The sequence below is a fragment of the Astatotilapia calliptera genome, chromosome 12 (genome assembly GCF_900246225.1).
Source record: "Astatotilapia calliptera chromosome 12, fAstCal1.2, whole genome shotgun sequence".
Lineage (NCBI taxonomy): Eukaryota > Metazoa > Chordata > Actinopteri > Cichliformes > Cichlidae > Astatotilapia > Astatotilapia calliptera.
In genome coordinates, this window is record NC_039313.1 from 6,085,416 (window position 1) to 6,102,359 (window position 16,944).

General features: G+C 41.4%; 1 protein-coding gene and 2 long non-coding RNA genes across 4 annotated transcripts in view; 2 read left to right on the forward strand and 1 right to left on the reverse strand.

Moving 5' to 3' along the window:
- LOC113033357 (uncharacterized) lies at positions 1–10,261 on the forward strand. Its single transcript, XR_003274016.1, has 3 exons — positions 1–613; positions 1,945–2,134; positions 8,119–10,261. It is a non-coding gene; the product is annotated as an uncharacterized LOC113033357 (long non-coding RNA).
- gnb1l (guanine nucleotide binding protein (G protein), beta polypeptide 1-like) overlaps positions 3,963–16,944 on the reverse strand; it is a 26,063-nt gene continuing 13,081 nt past the window's right edge. For both annotated transcript variants that reach the window (XM_026187081.1, XM_026187082.1), the window contains 2 exons: positions 10,274–10,489; positions 3,963–4,682 (listed from right to left, as the gene is read on the reverse strand). In XM_026187081.1, coding sequence (XP_026042866.1) covers positions 4,404–4,682; positions 10,274–10,489 — 495 coding nt within the window. In that variant the 3' untranslated portion in view covers positions 3,963–4,403. The remainder of the gene's footprint in view (positions 4,683–10,273; positions 10,490–16,944) is intronic.
- Positions 10,503–16,944, forward strand: part of LOC113033358 (uncharacterized) — a 10,478-nt gene continuing 4,036 nt past the window's right edge. The window contains exons 1-2 of the long non-coding RNA XR_003274017.1: positions 10,503–12,259; positions 12,360–12,478. This is a non-coding gene — a long non-coding RNA (uncharacterized LOC113033358). The remainder of the gene's footprint in view (positions 12,260–12,359; positions 12,479–16,944) is intronic.

Sequence of the window (16,944 nt, forward strand, 5' to 3'; positions counted from 1 at the left end):
GAGGTTAAATAATGTTTCCACTCATTTAAACGCTAATTAGATGTATAATTGTTTTCGCTTGTTTGGGTGGGGACTAAAGTTTAAAGTTATTGCGTTTGTAACAAAGGTTTATACACAGGCCGCGCCAGCAAGGTTTCGTTAGAAACCTAATTAGGACCCGGATGTGTAATAGCTGCCCAACACTAGCAAAAGAAAAGCTGATTTGTTTCTTTAACAAAGAAAAATACACATTCACTCAGCATGCTACTCTACCTATGTATGTGTATTATTTACATTCACAAGGTATAGTTTTAATTTTAGAAACGGTAGAGGCCTTTTTCGCGCGCGCGCGTGTGTGTGTGTGTGGTGTTGCATTACCCACCTAACGGTTTAACTGTTAAATTTCTTCCACATGGAGTCACAATGCATCACTAAAAACGATTAAAAAAAAAAATTTACGAAAAGCAAAGCAAATATGTTACCCGCATCAAAAAATAATTCACAAAATCTTTTAATTATTATTATTTATTTTATTTTCTTTCATGCGTGTCCAGTAGGGATAAGCAGCGGTCTGGAGGCGTAAAGCCATTCGGTGTGAGCTGAATCCGGCCGGCGGTTGTTGAAGACCAGCCAGGTAGTAGGAGTTTATTCCTTAGACTGCATATGTACCCCCGGGACACGTGATAAGGTTAGGCGAGGGTAACTAGTCGGTTAGAAAGGGTCAAAAGGGTATATTGGGACTAATTATAGGTTTCACAGCACAGAAGGCACATCAGTGACTGTGCTAATAGACGTGGTAGTGCGGTGAAACTAGTTTAAGTAACTCTGACCCCCAAGGTCAGTGACCACACACACAAAAAAACTTTGACAGTCACAAGACATTTATTAAATTTATCCTCATAAATAATATCAATAGAAATGTGATGTCCATAAAGATTTCAACTGCATCTAATTTATTTATGCATCCAATTTTTTTTAACTGAGTTTTAACAATGTCTTTACATTTTCAAACACATCTTAAAATACACTGTAAAATAGTTTTCAGTTAATTCAGAATAAAGAGGTAATAAAGAACTTAAAAAATAAAATAAAAATACCACAAAAGTGTTTTATATTTCCATTTCTGCAGATATGGTACTAATAAAAATAGTACATAAAAACTTTCAAACCGACTTCTAAGAAAACCACTTAAAGTCAGCAAAAAGTATTTAAACTATCTAAACACTAACGACTGACAGTATACACAGGCTTTATACATATTAGTCTTTTATACAGTCTGCATGCAGCTGACTCCTTTTTGTTCTATTATAAAGGCCTATGAAGTTCTGAATAAGCATGTTAAGATACTGCTACTTTGTCTGCTTTTGGCTAGTTTAATCTATGAAAATGAATCAGAAAACCCAACTACATAAATAAAGTTGTAAAATAAATGTAGCAGAGTTCAGGTCAGTATTTATCTATGAAGTGCAACAGAGTGTAATGTAAGATGAAATGCTAAAGTAATAAAATGTCAACATTTCAGTCACAATACTGCTATTTTCTTCAGGCCTTCCCTATTTGTAGCTGTTTAATTTATACCAAACTGTGCACAACAATGAAAAGATTCTTTATATGCTGCGCGCTCAGACACAGTCCTTAGTGAATGGGTGTCCCTGGTATAATATATGCATCAGTCTAGACGTGACTTTGAAAGCCTCAGGCTGTGGAAAATTGGGGAAATTGCGCCTACTGGAGAAACTGTGATGAATTACACATCAGTATGAACTAAACATAATCAGTATGGTCGCAGCATTCAAAGATGTATTCACATACATATTGTGTGTTACATTTCCACTCATGCACATGAAATGGTACTGCCACGCTTTCAAAAGGTCTGGGCCATTTTAAAAGTCAATATTTCAGTGTCATTTGCACAAATCTACTTAAAGTGTGTAACCGTCGATGTGCCTCGATTCGTCATGCCAGCAGGGACAGGATGCAGAGGAGCTCCCACATTAAAAGAGCTAAGATGGACGATGCCGCCACCCGAAACATCATTTGACACTCAGCTGCATCTGGAACATCTGCTGTGACGGGCCCGTCGGGGCGGCGTTCGCTTCACCTCGGCGTGCGGAACCCTCCTGCGGCATGGGGACACTTATTGAAAGCGATCCAGGTAAACTAGCTGCAGTCCGCCACCTAAACAACAGAACACATGCTTTGTATATTTGTCCCTACGACGGCCTCTCAAACAGCGCGAGACCTGCTACGATTTATCCTATGTGTGATATTGCTGACGGACATTTTACGTGGAACATCAAAACAAATCCCCACCACACAGCGAGAGCCTAGATACATTTGTATTAATTCACATATGAAAAAACAAATAAAACCAACTTAGCCGTGAGGTAAAACATTGATCTTGGCTTGTGGGCAACGGGTTATTTTCTTTTGGACGCTCTTTTTCACAATGTCTAAATAATCAGTCTCAGTGTGACATCTGAGCTAGTAATATAATCCATGAAGGCTTAGGGAGAGACTGCATTGACTGCGCACACACACGTGCACCCTAACGGATTATGTCCCATCCCTAAACCAGGCTGACCTCTGACCTTAAGGGCCAAGGAAGACACATGTTAGGTGATAAGTGAAGCACAAGGCCTATTGTGCAGACAGTCTCTCTTCCCCGTTTATTGACTTCCTAAATGATCCATTATGGAGTGATTTACGAGGTTTACCGCCATACAGCCGGACACTTGTGAAGCTACTGGGTTGTTGTCTGCTCCGTTCAGCAGACATCTACACCAATAGGACCAAGCATTTGATTTATCAGAGAATGGACGGAAGCTTGCCTACATCACCTCCAGTGTTTGTTCAAAGCCAACAAAGGAGTTAGGAAGACATTATGAATGCAAGGTGTCACAGGAAGTGTAGGGACAAAACGTATACTCTGCGGGGGATACTAAAAAATACAAAAAAAAAAAGTGATAGACGGTTTATACATGGACTTTTAAGTGAAATAAAAGCTTTCAACGAATTTAAAGTTCAGGTACAATTTTGGCAGCAGCTTCACAGAAAAGCAGCTTGTCTCAATAATGACCTTGTCTTTTCTATGCTGGCTAATGATTCAAGGCCATTGTGCTGCTCTGGCTCTTTGATTTCTCAGGCCTGTCCTGTACACCATGACGAGCTTCTCAACTTGGGATCATCCCCGGAGCCAAAGTCGTTACGAAGCAGAACGTCTGGTGTTTGAAGCTCTGCCTCCCCCCCCCTTCCGACCTCTCGGCACGATGTAGTAACATATGAGCTCCCATGATGCTCGTCGACTCTCAGATATATTGCGAAAGAATGAAATGAAAAACAAAACATCTTGATTTTCCTTTAAGACCCTTAACCTTCTTGACAAATGTCATCTTCTTTAAAGGACGTCTGCATTCGGCATTACAAATCTAAATGCTAACAACTGTCACACGGCAAATTAAACAGAACCTTTGCTTAATTTTCAACTTGACAAGTTTCGACACGAGCGCTAAAGGAGTTCACATTTAATAGTTTATCTCAAAGCAGGTATACTTCTTATAAAATGAGCTCATAAACTGATTACGCAGATCAGGGAAAGCAACACCAAACCACTATCCTTCTGTTCTGCCCCCCCCCCGCCACGCTGTGATTTACTTTTGTTTGACAAACACAGCTCAGGTCAGACTGCAAGGCCTGTGTGCTAAACTAAAGCCTGCTAGAATAACAACATGAGATTACGTATCTGCTCAGGTGCGGCGTATACCTTAAATTCAAGTCCACTGAAGCAAATCTCCTTTCAGATAGGTCAACACAATCACATAGCTGCATGGAGCAGTTAAAAGTCATCAGGAATTCCAGTCAGCTTAATAGAAATGGAAATAATGGTGGTTCAGCTTTGACATGATATATTTAAAAAAAAATTTAAAAAGCACACTAAAATATAATGAGTGAAAATAAAGATTTTATTTTATTTTGGAGACCAATATACTTTCTTTGTATTTTCACATTGACCCCTTCCTCGCTATTCTCAGAGATAAATAAAAACATAATCAGTATATATACATCAGAACATACCAATACAACTTTGATAAGATGCTGCAGTTGGTCTAACTTGTAAAGACTGAACATGGAAATCAGTTGTGATCATGTATTCACCGGCATCTTCCGACCATGAAGACGATCCTTTATTTAATCTGTATCAAAAAGAATTGAAGTGCTTTAATTCTGCAGCTGTACAGCGCTAAGGAGTGAAACACGGACTCCTGAGTTTCACGTGGTTGTCAGTAGGTAGCTGTTCATAGCTCAACTGTAATGTCAGTACATGAGAAGCACAATCTATTTCCATATTGTATCAGCACACATGATTGTAATGTATGAATGTAGTATTGATCATAAATCTGTAAATCTTCTCAGAGCTCAGTGACTCAGCCTGTGTCCGTTCCCTCGTTGTAAACTGACCAGAGGCTGATTCGCTGGTCCTTTGATCCGGCAGCCAGGACTCTTTGTCTGGGGTCCCGGTGGTCAGAGAAAGCTACACTGAGCACCATGTCTGTGTGGTACTGTAGTACCGCCAGCGGCCGGAGCTTCTTCCAGCCAAATACTCTTATCCGGTGGTCCCAACCTGCTGAAGCCAGAAGTTTACGATCCATGCGGATACACAGCTGGGAAACCCCGGGGTTGACCAGCGTCACGCAGTCCTGCAGCTGTAAGAAAGAAAGAGGAAAAATATCTGAACAGGTGACTGTGTGCTACTAAAACACAACTACAAAGGCATTCTCGTATGTATTACAAGCCTCGTGCTTGTTTAAGGATGGGATGTAGCATTTTTTCCTAACTGTAAATGTAACACCAAATAACCCATTTTTCATGCAAATAGAGGCAAGAAAAAAAACAGACATACTTAATAGATCAGTAAGTCAATTAATCACTACCGTCTGGGAAAATGTGGCCAAGGCAAACACCGACAATGAGGGGGCTATCAGCTGATCTGATGACTGAGGTCCAAGTGTGAGGCTGGAGGTCTGTTGAACCTGGCTGCATACTCCTGGGACTCAATCATCATCCATAAAACATTAGGGCACGAGGGCTGCGAGTAAATCTCTCGGCGACCCATTATTTGTTTTGGAGTTAGGGAGGCGTATTCTGTAAGCGTGTTACCTGTGTCGCCGTTTGGAAGAAAGCGAGAGACCATCTCGCTGAAATGCTTGTTTGCAGAGACCGTGTTGCTTTAAGCACCTCTGATGAATTACATTCACACTGAAAGGTCTGATCAGCGGAGAGAGACCTGATAAATACACTGCTGTAACATCTGCCTGCTAAAGATTAGCCACAGCCCCCTCTCCCTGTGATCAACAGCGTCCCACAGACTGTATCCATCTCTCTAAATGCGCAACATTCTGACAAATGAAAATGAATGGTGGCTAAGATGGTGCTCTGAAGGGCCCCGGTGTTGTGGGCATTCCTGGAGAAGCGAACGTGCTTTTCCTGAAGGGTAGAGATCTCCACCGGATCGCTATACGGGACCTAAACATCTGGCTGTGGGAGCTGAAATCAAACTGGACAGCGTAAAATTGACTTCATAAGTTGTGTCTAGGGAGACTAATGGTTTGGATGGGGAGGAGATGTTGGGAGAATTTATCCTGCTCCTGTTCTGGGCAGGAACCATCCGCAAGCTGCATGTGGAAGACATAAGCCAGGTACTCATAGCCCAAGTGGATAAAGTGGAATGCAAGGGAGAGAAGGAGCAGGGAGGAATGTCATTGATCATAACAGCAAGAAAAGCCAAGTTTAGAAGAGACAGTGATACCATTTCACTTTTTTTCTTTTGTTAGTCAAACCATCATCGCGAGGATGAAACCGTGTGCCCACTTCGCCCAACAGAGCCAAATCCACAAATACAAAGCAAACTAAGGGGTGAAAGATTGTTCTGAGCTTTGTTATTACCTCAGGTATTTGGTATGCCCCTACCTCTGTCCATCTGGTTTGCATTAGAGTCCTGATAATGATGGGTTTAAGTGTCTGTTTTTGTTTGTTTTGCTTCCCATAGTTTGTGTCAGGAAAAGGCATTTGTTTCATTAAGGGGTCAATTGCAGGCAGTAAATGGCTAATGAAGTAGTGATGGTCATTCAGCAAGGCTGCTTGGTTAATTGTTTTTACTTTCTGTCTGAGAAAGTGGAGAGGAAAAAGTAGTAAAAAGAAAAAAATGGCTGCCTTGTGCTATAATTTAGAATGAGTGATGCTCATGTGAAGCTCTGCCGGTTCCTGAGCTGCCGGCCATCAGTGTCGAGTCGCGAGGTGCTGGAGCTTGGACTGAAACAATCAGCTGACTGACTGAGAAGTAAAAGAGAAATAAAACTGTGAGATTCAATTAGCTGCCAATTTATCAATTCTAAACTTAAAGAAAAATCCAGGCCGGTTTTATTTTATTGCAATTAATTTTGTGCTGGCCTCACTTTGGGGTTAACTTTTAATTGCACTTTACCTGCTAATTTATCAGCAAATCACATCTTCCTGACAGGAAATGGGAGTTGCAGCCTAAAAGTCATATTAATTTTGATCATATAGATGATCTGCTTACACTTAGGACACTTTGGAGACCGTTGTTGTTGTTTTTTTCGATAATGATTGAAAAAACAACAGGATGATTAAAACATTTTGAGAAACATTTTGACTTCGGTATTTAGAACAAAGCCATGTACCCTGATTCCAGACTTTGATTCCAGACACTAAGCTAAGCAGCTGCTTTTTCGAAAAGACAACAATCTCCTAAATGTCAAAAAAAAAAAAGGATCAAAAATCCTGCTGCTCAAATGAGATTTTTTTAAACTGTCTTCTACAAACAGTTAATTGATTGGATTTGGCTTTTTAAAAATATGACCTATTTATTTGGTCCATAAAAGTGGGCCAAATAAATAAAGCTGTGCTTCAACTGGCTCTGAGGCTGCAGATTAATTTGAATTAAAAAAACCTAAAAAATAGTTGCAGCCCTTGAATATATTATTTCTAAATGTCAGAAAAACTCTTTGCTCTTGGAACATAAGACTATTGTCTTTTCTAACTCGATGTTCTCCGGCAGCAGCATTGTTGCTTTTGCTGTCAGGCCACACCACATCTAACTGAAAATGCAGCTGACTTCAAGTGCTGCCATTAACCAGTCCTCAGTCTCTAATGAAACCCATTAGCTCTAACCGGGGAGTCTTGGCTTGCATTATTTCCACCCCATTTTTCCTCAGATTGCTTCCTTGCTATCTCATCACAGACAGAATCCATCTTTGGTCTTCATCATTCTTTTTTCTTGTTTTTTTTTCTTCCCTTTTTGGAAACACTCCTTCCTGGGCTGTGTTACAGCATGCAGATAAACACACACAACGGGGTTTGCTGTCTAAACGCCAGATTTCTCAGCTGTCAGGAGGCTACCAGCTCTGCTCAGCAGCTGGGCCTATGACAGATCCAACACAAACTCACACTTCAGGATCCTCTTTCGTAGCATCTCACCAGAGCGAGCTGACGTTCAAAGGGAGTGTCCACTTGGCAGGTTTCACTCGTGCTTTGCTTCACTTTTTCCCCCTTCTTCTTCCCTCCTGTCTTTAACCTTGGTCTTGGCACCAATCTTGGTGTTCACACTGATCTACTGAAATGTCCCATCATCGCTCACTCACTCGAGTCTAGCGGCTGGAAGGGTTTTCACAGGTATATCTGACACACCCTGTCCCTGAATCACACTTGGCAGTGGGGAGATTACAGCCTTTTGTCACCTTGTCTGTTAGAGCTCGGCTCTGGCTGACAGGAGATGGATGTGTCAGGTGAGCAATCCCATTCAGAAAAGATAGGAGGAGGAGGAGGAAGGGTGATGCCTCATAAAAAGAGTGAAGATTTTTTATATTGCAGCACAGCTGAAGTTGGGCTTGATTTGATCGGATCCAAAAGCCAGGACTCGACACTAGCAGTTGCAGGAATTGTGGTTTCCCAAAGAAATCGTGCAGGTGACAACAGGGGATATTTTTATATTGCTGTGTATGTGAGGAGCAGGATGTCCACCTGTAGAGAACTGTCATCAGCTCCAGCAACAGCTCACTGTCAGACACGCTTGATTTACATTGCTAATCTTCCCCTGTCTATACCCCGTTTTCCCTTCTCCAGACTGCGACTGCTGTCTTTTTCCCTCTCCAGGAGAAACCCGTCACTGCACGTGCCAATGCAGGTGAGCATCCACCTAAATGAGCGTCCATCTGGTTTAACAGCTTGTAAGTCTCACGTCTTTATACAACATAGTCTCGACCCTGACAAATTCTCAAAAATGCACACTGCACCAGAGCAGAGGGGGAAAAATGCTATGAAATGATATCAGGCTTTCCAGGTCAAGCAGAAGATAAAGGCCTCTGGAAGCCATGTGAAATACATTAACCTCCATTCCTGAGGCTATCTGTCTTTATCTGGCCTTGATAAGCTCACTTCACAGCCTTTCAGCCTCGCTAAATCATAACTGCGCTGCATTGTGTCACATTCAGTTTCCCCACCGTTTCACCAAAAAAAAGGAGAAAAAAAAGCATCCAGCCAGCTCTGCTGCACTGGACTGTATCGCAGGGGTAATTTGTGGGAAGTGGGATGCTGTGGCACTTACAGCCTCCTCAGCCTTTATTGCAGCCTCCCACTGTGAACTACTGTTCCCTTTACTGCAGATGTGTTTTTTGTTTGGTTAAGGGGCCTCTCAGGTTTTGATATTTTTATTACCTCTCAAGGGTCATCAGTCAGGACCCCGGGCCAGGGTCCACCAACCGGCAGGTCCCCCCTGCCTGCCTGCTATGGCCACACAAAAATACTTTTGTGGGAAGAACTGAGGATAGCTGTCTGGACGTCACACTGAGCTGCACTTCAGAATAATTTAAAAGCCCCCGTTGGATCCTTTCCCTCTCCTTGTGCTTTCTGCCTGTCATACTCATCCTGGATTACACGCTGAATCAATATTTTGTTGCTCGAGCAAAATAAAGCAAATAAACCCCTCTCCTCCTCCTTTCGATTGAATCAAATCCTTCGCGGTGTTTTCCTAGACACATATTTAGGGGTGAAAAAAAATGGAGCTTCGCAAATATTTCTAATTCAAGCATTCATTTGTAAAAAGCCTCGGAAAGAATAATACCGCTTTCACTGTGCAGGAGTGTACTATATCAGCCTCAGGTTCCCCTTGGCTCGGATTCACGGGGGTTGGCTGAAAAATAGGAGCATTCCCTTTTGCTCATGAAATCAAGAGAAAATACAGCTTCAAATGAGGCGTTAAGTCTCGGAGGCGTTGGCTGTTATGTAAAATGAATTATGGTACAAGCTGATATGATCTCTTTTGGTGTTAGTGCAGATGCACTGGCATGGAATTTATTGTATAGACAGGACATATGTTTGAGAGTCTGTGTGTTTTAACAGAATTATGGTAAGAGGAATGTTGTATGCTAAATGAATTAAGTATGCCTTGATTTTCCTCTTTTTAAAACCAGAAAATGACACACATTTTTCTTCCCAGCTGTAATCAACGGTGACGTGAGCATATCGAGGTCTAGTATGCGATTGTGTATCAATGTTCATGTGGGTGGTAAGACTCTGGAGTGACAGCCCCAGCTTGGCCCTTGGCCCCCAGCTCTGCCAATGCTGTGTAACCAGCAGCTGATTTATGGCCCCTGGAGCCCTGCTGAGCCTCTTCCTCTTTGGCCCCTGATGTTTTCCAAGCAAGCCCAGAGAAAGGTAACACTCCTCTGCTGCTGCCAGTTCCTTTTTATACTATTTCTAGGGACTCTCTTGTTCAACAATTAGTTAGCAGGTCAGCTTATTTGGGGTCTTAGCTAGGGACGCTTCAGTAACCAATATGAATTAGCATGACTAGCTCAACCAAGGTAGTTGTATCCTTTGGAATACTTCTATTTATTATTAGTCCTTTATTTATCCAGGTAAAAAAATCTCATTGAGATTAAAAATCTCAACTTCAAGAGACACCTGGCATCATGTCTAAAATACCTTCAGTACTTAACCCTAATTTGGCAGAATTGTTAGTATTATTTGATATAAAGAAAAGTACATAGTGACCCAACTGAAACATCCGAACAGAAAAAAACAGCTAAAATCAAGCACAAATCAATTTAAGTCACAAATACTTAATACAGCTAGCTAAAAGCAATGATTAAAGCTATGTTTTTCTAAGTTATCACTGCGGATTAGAGGTTACTGCAGGTGTATCACAACAAACAAATTCACATTTTCACAGTTTGAGAGTGACTGACCAGTCAGATCAAACGCTCTGTCCTCTACTGACCTGCAGGTTGCTCTGTCCATCCAGCCTCCAGGAGGAGAGCGTCTTCTCAGAGGAGCCCGATACGCCCCTCAGACTTGTGGTGTCAAAGGTCAGGCACATGACAGGCTCAGGGTGGGCTTTGACTTGGCTCAACTTGGACCTCTGGGTTACGTCCCACAGCAACAGAGAGCCATTCTCGTATCCAGCTAACAGGAGAGGCCCAGAGCCCGAGTCTGGCTGAAGAGAGGAAGGAGAAGGGACAGCAAGATGGAGAAGAGGGGACAGAAAGTGAAGCATGAGTTAAGATGTTAGATGAGAGCTGTGTCGTAAAAAAAAAAAAAAAACACGGAAACCACTGCGCAATGCTGGAAACTGAGAGGAGCAGAGGTTATCATCCTGGAAGCTCCCGCTGACACTCAGAGAAACGCTCCATTCGTCAGCTTGCTGCTCTCTCTTTCCAGCACTCCATTACACCACTCCTCACTTTGCTCCTCATCTATATTACTAAGCCACAGACATCAAGCATGCACAGATAGAATACTACATAAGGTAGTGAAATAAAGCAAAACGCTGAAAAAATGCTGCTTTTCTCGACATGTAGCTGAGATTTTGTGTTCATGTCTTCCTGACTATCTCCTCATTATGCAATGTTCTGGTTTTTCTCCACTTTAATGTGTTCATGTTTTATTATTTTATTCTATTTTGATCATTTTTGCTACCAATATAACTCCTCTGCAAAAAATACTCTCAAACTGCATACTCGCGATCTAAAAAGAATAAATAAATCGAACTTTCGTACAAACCCGACACATATAATCTGGCTTCACATCCATTTCATTTCCGGACGTTCCAGATCCAGCTTGAATGTTTACAACTGGCGAATCCATCAGAGTAAATCTTTCAAATCACATGAAATGAAATGAAACCAAGTGTGCAAACAGGCATCAGACAAAATAAAAAAGAATCTTCTGTTAAATATATAGAGCAATCTATGGTGACCATAAAATAGAGTTGCATGCATATTAATGGGGCAAAGTCAGCAGTGTAACATTTGAAAAGAATAATAAAGCTGTGCCTTCCCACTGTTGTGAGTCCACAGATAACCTCTGAGTGCTCGCTTCCTCTACAGCAGTATAATCAAGCCGGCTCAGAGGCTGTGTGGAGGTGTAGCTGAGCTTGTAAATTATGTCTGTGGACAAGCACATAAAGGTGGGCTGGTGAAAAGTAGCTGCCTTATATAGGCACTGCTGGAGGCGAGATGTGAAGGACGAGGGAGGGACACCTGGTGAGATTTTCCCATCATCCCGCTTCCTGAAAATCAAATTTTTTCCATAAAAATACAAAACACTGTAGTCCGTTCTACCGTAAATACGTTCCTTAAAACGCCCTAATGTGGCCTGAAGAAACAGATATGTACGTATATCCTAACTCATGCCTTTACTTTAAAATACCGCCAGGCCTCCAGAAATAGCACAGTGCCATGCGGAAGGTAGGAGGGTAAGAAATTTTTTCCATATGTGCAAGGAGGCCGTGTCTGCCATTTTTTCCCTACTCATGTCCAAGTCCTCTTCTCACTTAACGCCCTATATTTCTCTTCTTGCAGCTTTAAACAAATTATAGACAGAGTCGTGTATTCCTTCCAAACACATCAGCGAGGACGAACACTAAGGGATTATGAAAACAAATAAAAACACGTGAAAATCAGTGGCCCCTGCTTGCCGGCAGGGACCGGGCTAAGCGTTCCAGGCTAGGGGCCCACCGTTTCACTTAAGTGTAGGACTTTGCTGATTGATGATGTCATGGGTCAGAGGTCGGGGAACCCTGGGTAGACATGTAATTCATTATATCCTCCACAGGCCTTTCTACAAGAGGGCTCTCTGCTGGAGTGGGGCTGGGGCTCAGGGAGAAGATTCATCACCAAAGAGCAGCTGGAAAGATGGATGGAAGCTGGCTGGAGATGCAGGACCAACGGAGGAGACTTCTCTGTGTCGTCTCCAGGATGGCAATGTCATGTGACTTTCAGCCATGTTTTCATAGCTGTATTTATGTAGCGTATTAGCACGTAATTAGAGACTGATTTATTTTATTTTTTTTCCGTTTGTTTTAGTGCACAGGACACTCGCTGAGTAGAAAGAGCAAGTAGGAATGGGACACAGAAAATGATCTGGGCAGAATTAGACCATGGCCTCTGCACCCTTTCAGCATACAGATTACCTACTCTACCAGGTGAGCTATAGAGGTGAGCTATAGAGGTGCCCTATAGGCCGATTTTCATTCTTTTGGCAAATATGCCAAGACATCATTGTGCCATTTCTACTGTAAACATATCACAACCCCAATGCTGTGTAAAATGTAAATAAAGGAGAATGTCATGATTTGCAAATCTCATTGTCTCATATGTTATTCACAAAAGGACAGAGCAGAAATACCAAATGTTTAAACCAAGAAAAAATTCCATCTTAATAAAAATACTGACTCATTTGATGGCAGCAACACATCTTTAAAAAGCAGAAGCATAGACAGTTTAAGGTTGTCTTGCTCCTCCTTCAAGGCCCTCTTTGAAAAGGTCATCCATCTAGCTTTGATGGTGCCTTTCCAGATGCAGGCTTTTGAACTGAGCACTGATAACTAGTCAGATGGTCTCTCCTTTCCTTAGTCCAAAGGACACGGCCTCCATGTTTTCCAAAAGAGAATTTGCAAATTTTCATTCGGTTCCACTTTCCCTCAGTCCATTTTAAAAGGGCTTTGGACCAATTTCTGGATCATGTTCATGATGTGCATGATAGGGTGTTATCCTGCATGTGTAGACGGAACAGCAAACGGTGTTTATGAGCTCATGCGGTGACTCCTATGACAGAATGTGCCTGCTTGCTATGCAGCGCAGCCCAAGGACCCGCTGGAATCTAGTACATATTTTCATCTTGGTCCTTTGAATGATATTATGCACTGGTAAAGACTTTGCATTCAGGTATTCAAATTCTTTGATGAACATCGTTCCAAAATTGTTCCACAATTTGTTAATGCAGTTTTTTTACATATTGATTCTATTGTGAATAAAATATTGGTTTATGAGATTTGCAAAACCAGTTGCATCCCAACTGTTTTAGTCTTGGAGTTGTATTAAGACTTCTAGTGAGATATACATGCTGTAAGGTGGTGTAGCTGTGTCCTGTTTGACAATTAACACTCTGAGCGCTTTTGTACTGAATATATTAAGTACCGGTGTTGTACGGCACTACGTTGCCTGGCGGAAGGATCGGGGTTCAAGAGTGGTATGTTAGTCACATGTCCGTCCGCCAGGCAACGTAGTGCCGTACGAAGTAGCGCGAAAAACAAACTTCAAAGTAGCACTACGCGTTCAGCGGGAGGCGTGGATGATGAGCGGCGATAAACTTGCAAGTTATGCCCAAAAAGCAAGTTATGCCCAACTCCACCGGTGGATTCTGACAGCGTTGAAAAGTGTGAAAACATCCACGATCACCAACGGATTTTGAAGGGCTGGACTGCTGCATGATGGAGAGGAGGACACCGCCACGGCCCTTCTGAGGGTGTTCGACTCTGACACTGACAATGAGGATTTCTTTGGTTTTGAAAGTGACAACGAAGGAGAGAAGAAGAGTGGATGACGAAGCCATCATGAGCCTGTTTGTATCCGACACTGGAGAAGAGGACTTTGGTGGTTTTAGTGCGCAGGAAGAAGAGAAAGATGGTGAATGACTGTATTATATTTTATTAATATTCATTTATTCGTTTCCTTCCTTCTCTTGTCTGCTGAAACAGTGTTTAATGTTTAAAATCCACCTGCCGCTGAAGCATCAGAAACTACAAATATGACGTGCACAGGTACATGATATTGGTCAACATAATCAACATACATAATACTTATGTTATACATATAACATATTATGTAAGGCAATAAAAATATTTACACAGTTTTCTAAAACTCATCACCAAATTGCTTGCTTTAGGTAACCATCAATTTTGAAATGATTGTTTTTAAAGAAAGCTGCAAAACCTTAAATTTCACAATCAGACAGAATGTTTCCGCTTCTCAATTTTACCATGTCAAACAGAGTGAAAATTCTCCTATAACCCTCTTTTCCTCTTTTTAAGTTTTTTCTATTTTCCTCCAGAATACATATCCAGACATCTTTACAGAAAAGTTTAACGACTGTTATAGAGGTCATTACATTTTCTAACTAAGAGCTTTATTCACAAATGTGAGCAGATTAAATCACAGTTCTGAGAAAGTTCCTCTTTCTCAGGAAAAAAGTGCAGTTGCAGCCCTGAAGCACTTCAGTTCAATTTCTGGTCACAAATTTTTTTTTTTTGATGATTTGCACATCATAAAATCAAAAAAAACATTTGTACTTATTATTTTTGTGCAATGCCTCAGTTTACACCAGGGATGTCAAACTACTTTTAGAAACATAAAGCATGTGCAGCTCACTTTGATGTGGGCGAGATGAGTGAAACTCACTTTCAGTGTAAAAACATTTAACTGCACATTTAATCCCTGATATATTTTAATATAAGATAAAGAAGTGCAACTTTATCAGGACATCTCAGGTCACTGCCCAGACTGTCTCATATTTATAAAACAAAGTTTTTGATGAAAAAAAAAATTTTAAACAAAATTTCTATTGTACATGGTGAAAAACTGTCATTAAATTGTTTACCTAACTACTTTGTTGTAATATAAATGGCTGTGTGGGGAATCCTTATCAACAGGAATAGCTGTCAAATTTATGAATATACAGTAAAAAAGTTGAAACCTTTATGCCCTCCGTCGTATTTTCTAAACATCTTCAGTGGGCCGGGTTCGGGTCTTTGCTGGCCCGGTGCTGACCCCGGGCCTTAAATTTGATACAACTGGTTAAGACAAACAGAAGAATGCAACTTCCACTGTAACTGCCATTTAGCTTTTGTGTTCAATATTAAAATTAGTCATGTTCATTTTTTCAAAAAAGTTAAAGTAAATAGTGGTAATCTACAGGGGCAGATTGTCACAAAGCAGGGCCATAAACATCACAGACTTTACTGACAGCAACTAATATGTGCCATTTATTGGTGATGTTCTGTACTGTTTGTCCTTGTTTATTATAAGGTATGTAAATGGTCAGTGGTACTTGGATAGCACCTTTCAACTCTTACCGATCACTCAAAGTGCTATTTACACTACAGGCCACTTTCACCCATGTCTTAAACATTTTCTACCCACACACTCACCCACCAACGATGCATCACGAACAATTTGGGGTGCAGACTGGAGAATCCGCTATGATCCCAGGACCACAGCCATCATACATGAGAATTTTTATATTAACCTATATTATATAGTTTTATAGGCGTATAGGTTTTTCTGTATTTTTTGCCAAGGACAATGTAAAGGAGTCATTTACACTAACAATCTACTCTCTATTCAGCTGTGCACTGTTGCTTTCACAAAGTAAAAACATAACAAGATAACTGGAGAAAAATGGCATCATGAAGCTAATAAATTTTCGGTGTCGTTTCCTTGTGTTGTGATTCCGGCCTAAATCACGAACAACCCTCAGACCAGTTTGTTTGCTGATGTGGCCACCACAGGCCTCGGGCAGACACTGCTTCAACATAAGGAACCAATCGCCTCCTTCGCTTTTCGTCCCGGTCTCACCATGATGTCATGGCCACGAGGCTGCAAGGTGATGAGCTGAGAGTGATGGATATCTGTATAGGAACATTTCCTTTCCCCCCGCCAGCCTCTGTTCACATTAAAAGCCTTGCACATCATATATCACTACTGTCCCCCTGGCCAAGCCTGACATCGGCACACAAGTCAAACCCACATGTGGAGGCGCTTTCCTCCTCCTCCACTCGCCATCGTTCATGGCTTCCTAGCCGATCAGATGCAGAAAACCCTGATAATAAGCTCTGTCACCTTTATGTCATAGCCCACTAAGGGCTAGGTGGGATTTTAATGGAGTGAATTGTGGCTAAATTTGGAAGAAAGCGCTGCTTAAGACTTAATCGTTTCCATAAACTCCTGCAGAGAGGTCTTAAAGGCTGACAATAAATCTGTTGGTGAGTCTGCCTTAAAAATATAGGAGGATAATCGCTTCTCGTCTCAGCAGTGGGAAGAAAAGAGGGAGGGGTGGCGAGTGCGAAGACAGAGAGAAGAGATAATTGGCAGTGGCTTCTTCCTGGAGTGTGTGTGATAGGGAGAGGCAGGGTGGAGAGATGGGGATACAGTTGGGTCCATATATATTTGGACAGAGATGACTTTTTCTTTACTTGTTTGGTTCTGTATGTTACCACAATGAATATTAAATTAAACAACTCAAATGCAGTTAAAGTTCAGCTTTAATTCAGCGGGTTAAATATAAAGTTTGCATAAAAATGTGAGGAACTAACAGATTTTTTTTTTTAAACACGAGCCCTTATTTTCAGAGGATCAGAAGTAATTGGACAAATTCAATAACTGACAATAAAAATCTTATTTCTAATACTTGGTTGAAAAAGCTTGGATGGCAATGACAGCCTGAAGTCTTGAACCCATCCACATCACCAGATGCTGGGTCTTCAACAAAACTAAAGAAAATTCAAGAATATTCCACTACTTTTGCTTCAATAAACTCCTGGGTTGCTTTGGTTGTATGTTTTGGGTCATTTTCCATCTGTATTATGAAACACTGACAATCAATTTGACTGCA